Source organism: Mytilus galloprovincialis, chromosome 7, assembly GCF_965363235.1.
Source record: "Mytilus galloprovincialis chromosome 7, xbMytGall1.hap1.1, whole genome shotgun sequence".
In the NCBI taxonomy this organism is placed as follows: domain Eukaryota; kingdom Metazoa; phylum Mollusca; class Bivalvia; order Mytilida; family Mytilidae; genus Mytilus; species Mytilus galloprovincialis.
The window spans coordinates 23,273,319-23,280,738 of NC_134844.1; the positions used below are offsets into that span (position 1 = coordinate 23,273,319).

The 7,420-nt window shown below is 32.7% G+C and overlaps 1 protein-coding gene across 1 annotated transcript; it reads right to left on the reverse strand.

Moving 5' to 3' along the window:
* Nucleotides 1–903: 903 nt before the first annotated feature.
* On the reverse strand, nt 904–3,581 carry LOC143082582 (uncharacterized). The gene is made up of 4 exons (XM_076258321.1): nt 3,441–3,581; nt 3,005–3,169; nt 1,877–2,246; nt 904–1,242 (listed from the first exon to the last, which is right to left on the reverse strand). The coding sequence occupies exons 2-4, from the start codon at nt 3,158–3,160 to the stop codon at nt 1,058–1,060; spliced, it is 711 nt and encodes a 236-aa protein (XP_076114436.1). The 5' UTR covers nt 3,161–3,169; nt 3,441–3,581; the 3' UTR covers nt 904–1,057.
* Between the last annotated feature and the right edge of the window lie 3,839 nt (nt 3,582–7,420).

A 7,420-nucleotide genomic window follows, 5' to 3' on the forward strand; every position in this document is an offset into this window, starting at 1 on the left:
AATTGAAATGCATAATTAAATTACTTTTTCTACAGAGTTATTCTATAAGTATATGCGCTGTATAACGTTCATACACCAATGACACATAGCTATTCGATAGATAGAAACCATATATATCGCTCATTCACCAATGAGACAGATTTATCAGATGGGTATAAACCCTATATAACGCTCATACACCAATCTACATGTACATTGTAGCAAGATAGCAGCTGCCTTAATTTACAAATACACGATAGTTAGTAGTATCGGTTTAAGGGAAAAAGTAAAAGTTTGAAAGTTATACAATTGGTTCGTCCCTTCGACTCTTATCTGCTAGTACATAGAGGAAGAGAGCAAATTATGTTTGAAGACTCCAATCTTCATAAAAAAGAGTCAGATACTGATTGCCATCAAGAAAAGGAGAAGTAACACCAGGAAAATAAAAGTCGTCCCGTTTGTCATACAGCTGTAAAACTTTCTTTAAAAAAACCTCTTGCCTGATGTTTTCCGTGTTTCAGGTTTTTTTTTTTGTGTTTCTTGTTTTTAATGGGAATGAATCATGCAATGACTCTGACCATGAATACATATTATAAAATGTACTATTTAGTTTCTCTATCGGATAGTTTCGAACTTTGTTATTCTTGAGTCTTTTTATAACGTACTATACAGTTTTGTGTATTCTCATGGTTGATGTCACATGGTAATTGGTAGTTGTTTATATCCTTGTACTTCGGGCTTTAGTAGCAATGGCGATCATATCACATCCTGTCGTTTTATGTATAACATGATAATAAACAACTTACAATTTCTTAAAGCTGTATTTATTATAAAAAAGAACAAAAATATTATGCAAAACAGTAAAAACATGTAGATAAATAAAAATGTAAAAAACAAATCATTAAATACAACAGTAAAGCTCAGAGTATATAAAGTTAATTATGTTTTCTACAAGCATCCGTGCAGTATGTACTTGGTGGACATTTATTCTGGTTGCATTGGGAGACACAAAATTGGTCGGCATACGGATTTCGACTCTTAAACAGCGGAGTAGCTTTGCATGTACCAATTTTATGACCTAAATTTTATGACCTAAAATTGGTAGGAAGCTAAATGGGCGTCCTTGTTGAACACCGGTACCAGTACTAGAAAACTGACTGGTTCCTGACGATGAAATACCTATATCTGCACAGCCATAAAACTGTTCTTGTGGTCCGCAACCAATACAACATTTATGGTTGTTATCACAATTATAGGAGTTCCCTGCAAAAAAATAAATAAATATTGGAATTTTACATTCATTTTTTTCTATCAATTTTACAAAAAATATATGTTTGTCTACATTGTACATAACAATTTGTCAAAAACAATTGATGACAAAACACTATGTAATAAATTAGCCCAAAGTATCAATCTGTTTTCTGCTCGTTGCTGGGGTTGTTGTCGCCTCGACACATTCCTTATTTCCATTCTCAATTTTATTTTCTACGCCAGTATATATTGCAACCTGTGTAAATGGAGCACTTGTCAATGTTAAACAACGTATTTTGTTTTATAGGGTTTGATTTCAGCAAGTTTCACTGTAACTTTGACACTTTAAGAAAATACGCCGTCTGCAGTAACCCTCTTAATGTAGCTTTCAGTCAAACGTCTAGTAACACACAGAAATATTGAAATATAAATACAAGACAGTAAAGATTGTTGTTCGCCATTATGATCAGTATGAACCGGATGCATATACGGATAGGAACATACTGTCGTCAGTTGCTGTAATTAATTGATTAATAAAACAGTGAGTTGAGTATTGTTACAATATAAAAATAAAAAGATTTGCTTTAAGGAAAAAGAAATTTCCTAAAATTGTATATAAATAGGTAGCGATAAAAGAATGTCTTACCCGTATTCCATTTCCACTGTAAAACGCACTGCTTGCATACCAACCCTTGAGGGAGTACCAAATGAACTGTATATGTACCAATTGCGCCTGGTTCGTAAAACTTAATCTGTCCACTGGGTTGTTGCAGTAGATATCTATCTAGACATGCTTGTGTAGCTGGTTGACGTGGATTATTTACTGGACAGAGACGGAACTCAAAGTATCCAAGATGAGTAGCAGTGACTTGGACTTTTACCGCAATTGTCTGTCCTGATTTATAGTGTCCCGTAACAATACCGTTTGCATATTTACCTCCAGCCTCGTTATCATGAGCTTCATTCCAAGGGTCTCCGCATACTCCGCATTTTCCACCATTCACTGCCCATTGTTTCTGTAATATATAAGGTGTTCAGGTACATTTCAATAATGTACAATAAAAAAATGGGATTGATTTGATGTACTCATAATAAAAACAGGAATGAAAGTTTAGTTTTCCTAAGAATACAGATAAAAGATATCGAAAAACTTGGAAGAAGATGAAAGATAATTTGAATTTTAAACCAACAAGTATTGAGTAATATGGTAAGCTACCGTAACATGATAATAACTATTTTCATTTGACAAAAATATCAAGAAATTGAATACTGCCATTTTGTTTTATCAGAAACAGGAGTGAAGGTAATACTACTTCATCCATTATCCATTTATTCTCATTCATGAAAAAACATGTTAAATGTGCCATTTTCTTATTTATTCTAGACCAAATACAACGAGCAAAACTATAAAAAATATCAAAATGGCATAGTAATGTTCAACTACCGGAGGACATGACCCTAAAACAACCGGGTGCACTACTCCAACTTTCTAAAACGTACCCATTCAATTTTTTCATGAAGATGTAAGTTTCTTTTTAAAATAACACGGTATATTTGAATAATTATCCCACAACTATTAAAACAGCATTGATGAAACTGCTTATAGTTAACACATTACTGATCCAAAGATTTGTCTAGTATAACTCAGATGCTATATTTATCAGAGTTAAGAACTAGATGAAACAGTTCGTTTGTACTGATTAGTTATTAATTTTCACTAACCAATTCCTGTACTTTGTATTGTATACTTTGATATATTTGTCTTGATACTTACATTGAACCCACCACAATATAACTGGTTATCGTTGTAATTTTTAGGTGTATTGTATCCATAACGCCACATCGTAGATCTACCGGGAGGAGAAATTAGTCTTCCGTGTCCCAAAACGGATGCAATAAATGCGACCAGTACTGTGATTTGCAGCAACATATCGATATCCTGAAGAAAACCATGTAAAAGTAAATAAATACATTTTTTTCCATATTTTATAAAAAAAATCTGTGCATGTTCACTGTCAAGATAATTTACAAGTGTTGACAATGTCAAAACCTTTTCTTATGTATTCACTGGTCTTCACGTCTAGTGAATAAGCAACTGTTTTCGTCTTATTATTTGGAAGTTATACAACTATGAAATGTTTTAAATAAATGTTTATTGCGTTAAACACAATATTGCTTGTAAAAACGAAAACGTATATATTTTCACTTACTTCTGTTAAATGCTGAATATTGCAACTTTTAGCTGTTTGTATACAATGGTCCAGATGCTTCCGTATTTATAGTAAAAAACACGGATATTCAAGATGATCAGTAAAGATTAATTAGTTTACTTTTAGATAATTCATACTTTAGTCTCTTCGAAACGTACGTATTTTTGGGAAAATAATTGATTGAACTTCTTTAGTGATCTGCACTTATATCTTTTCAAGGTTAAAGTGATCTCGGGCCATTATAATGGCGTATGTGACGTCCCATGCTTTGTGTTAACTTGAAACCGTTACGTTCATCGTATCACTGAACGTCACAAAACAAGGGATTAGCAATATACCCTTACAAATTGAAGAAAAGAAAAGGAAAATGTTAAAGAAACACTCGGTTTAATTATATCATTTTAACTTTACTTTCTACTATATATAGATGATAATTCAAAATTTGGTGACTATGTTATACACATCTATTCCATCGAACTATAGATAAAAGACACAGCAGCTACAGTTAAGTCTGTCTCATGTCTTGATTTACATCTAGAAATTGACAATGAGGGTCGGTTGAAAACAAAGCTGTTCGACAAACGAGATGATTTCAGCTTCCCAATTGTGAACTTTCAATTTCTAATTAGCAACATTCCACAGTGCCTGCATATGGAGTATATATCTCCCGCTTAGTACGATATTCCCGCGCTTGTATATCCTATTATGATTTCTTGATAGACGGTTGTTTCTAACAAGGAAACTATTAAACCAAGAGTTCCAAATGATTAAATTGAAATAATCCCTTCGTAAATTGTACGGACGACATCACGAGTTGGTTGACCGTTATGTAAATAAACATTTCACAAATGTTATCGGATGTTTCTTACGTCGTAACTGCAATAGCCTACCCTTTTTGGTGAATGTGACCTACCGAATTAGACTATATATAGCTATTTACCGGGTTTGTAATATTATGTAAAGCAGGATCTGCTTCCCCTTCCGGGGCACCTGATATCACCCCAAGTTTTTGGTGGGGTTCGTGTAGCGAACATTCCAGAAGCACCTGTATATCGAGTATAAAACTCCTTGTTGATACAATTTACCATTTTTCGTCATTTTTCGTCGTTTTTTGTTTTTTGTTTTGTTTTCCTTTCCCTCAATGAACTCTTATTGCCTGTTGATTGTATATCTTTTATTTAGAAATTGGTTGTTTGTCACAATTCCCTTACGAGTAGGTTACAGTAGCAACTGAGGGGTTATCATTACAACTATTTAAGAGACCAATTCATATATGTACTCAAAAAGAAGATAATATTTTCCCCACTTGTATTGTTTTCTTCAGAATTGACGTTTTCTTAGTGATCTTGACTTAAGTTCTTTTTTATTTATTTTTGGTGTTGCTTGCCCGTTTTCAGTGGCATGCTTAAACGCGAATACGATTACCGATACTTTACGAACAAATGGTAATCATTATATCTGCAATTGTTCGATATCTAATAAATTCAATTTCTGTCTAAATTGAAACAAAATTTAAAACTCTCTTGATAACAATAGAAAAGAAAGACAAACGGAAAAATAAACAAAATATAGAATTATTACGAAAGACTAAGTTATCAAACCCCATAATTAATTAACCGACCAAATGATTCAATTAATGACTGATAACCGCTTGTTTCATATTGTCTAAAAGAAAGGGAACTAGATTGTTTCTTGTGATCTGACCAGGATTAGGAAGTAAATATGTGTAAATCACAAACAAGATAAATAACAATTATTTCCTAATGATTTCTTTGCTCGTAGTCATTAAGAAATTTGTGTTAAAAACATGTCTGGATATGAAGAAATGAGGAAGTAATGTCCGACTTCTCGTTGAAATTTGAGACCAGAGAATTTTGAGACCTCCTTTATTTTACTGTTCTGCTCTAAATCGTTATAAATAAACTCATCATAGATACCAGGATTACATTTTGTATTTACGCCAGACGCGCGTTTCGTCTACAAAAGACTCATCCGGTAACAAAATCTTTCAGCTTAAATTGGCATAAACATTCTTATATTGCAACAGCATGATAAATTTGTTCGAAGAGGATCATTATTCGGCAAAACAATGATTTTTACGGCCAGGCTTTCCTATAAAATCCACCAGGGATCTGCCAAATGAAGAAAATTTCCAATGACTAGATGTTTACCCAGAAAGACAAACAAAAAGTAAAATCACAAAAATACTGAACTCCGAGAAAAATTCAAATGTTCAAAACGGAAAGTCCCTTATCAAATAGCAAAATCAAATGATAAAACCCATCAAACGAATGGACTACAACTGTAATATTCCTGACATGGTACAGACATTTTCAAATGTTTGAACCTGGTTTAGGCACTCAATTGACCATATAGAATATCAAATCACAACACACATTATCACCAGATAAAAAAACCTTTTTACTTATCAATAATAACATCAGGCGTAAGATGAATGCTCTGACCTTCAGATCAATGAGTAATGCATGTATACAATAATTCATCTGGGAAACAACGGAACTATGTTGCTTTGTGGATGATGCTAACAGGATTTGGAAGTACTTGTAACTACACAAATATAATAATTCTCCTTTATCTTAAAGTATATAAACTTTACTCTGAATCATTAAAAATCTGCACCAAGACAAGTTCACCTTGTACTTAGATCTCTCAATACATCCAATATATATTAAATTAAGTAGTGCAAAGTTTAAGGGGGTTCCATGCATAAAAGCTTTTATGTAAAACAAATACAATAAACTTCGTTTCTTCGACTATTTTATTTTTCAATATTTAATGATATTAAAACTGACTGTTTATGTTTATTGTTAACAAAGAGCAACATGATTGGTGCAGCATGACTGATCACAACATTATCCATCCCATATTTAAGTGCCATTTTGTATTACAGATTGCTTTTTAAATAAAATGTTGATAAAAACCACTTCATACCAATTAAATACTGTGTTTCCTGGCTAATAGGCTATAACAATTAGTCAAACCATATGTTGAAATCAAAAGCAATAAAAAGTAGAGGTCAATCGGGCTTACTCTGTTTTATTATAACATCAGGCCTGTTACGTCCAGACATTGATCAATGTGTTATTTTATACACAAATTATTTTCTACTTTTTAATATCGTCCTAAATATGAATGAAATAATTGCAATTTGACATTAAATAAGCAGCAGCATCTAAATTAATTGATCTCTTATTTCTCTTGTTGGGGCACCCAAAGTAGCGGAAGTATTTATACCCCTGAACTTACATCCTTGGAGTATTCCTCTTCCCTCTGACACGTCATAAGTCAGAAAAAACAAATATTTGACTGAAGAATACCAAATCATTTTATCGTTTAACCTTAGTAGTATTTAGCCAATTCTGTTTCTTTTCTAGGGCACATAGCTCCTTACGTGTTAAAGTACATAGTATACAGCCTTGGCTTTCACATGCTTCAGTTCCAGTGATCCCGATGAAAGGAAAACTACCAGCTGCAACGCCCCCAATATACAAAATTGTTCTACGTTTTCTAGCACTTTACTTGTAATACAGCTGTTGTATGACTGCTAGTTTCCGACGGTATCATCGACTAGGAAGTCAATGCTTTGATACAAATATGATTGATAAGATTTGTAATTTGTATTCTTCCTTTTTGTGTTGAGATTTTTTCCTCGCACAAAGTCTACCATACATTGATTTTGGTAACTGTTCATGCCCCTGTTTTGGCACATCGCTCCTAAAGTATTCAAAAACTTATAAATCTGTATACATTTTTATATATAATGGCATTCAAATTTTATGATTTTGAGCGTTTGGACGAAGGTTTATCAAGAAATTCCTTCGATTTACCTACATTTATAAAGTGTTATTTTAATTTTATTTAATCATACAAGTACAGTTTGAACGAATCAGCAATATATTTTGTAAAGGGTTTTAGTACACAAACTAGCTATGAGTGTGCATAAATTCAGGATTTTTAAT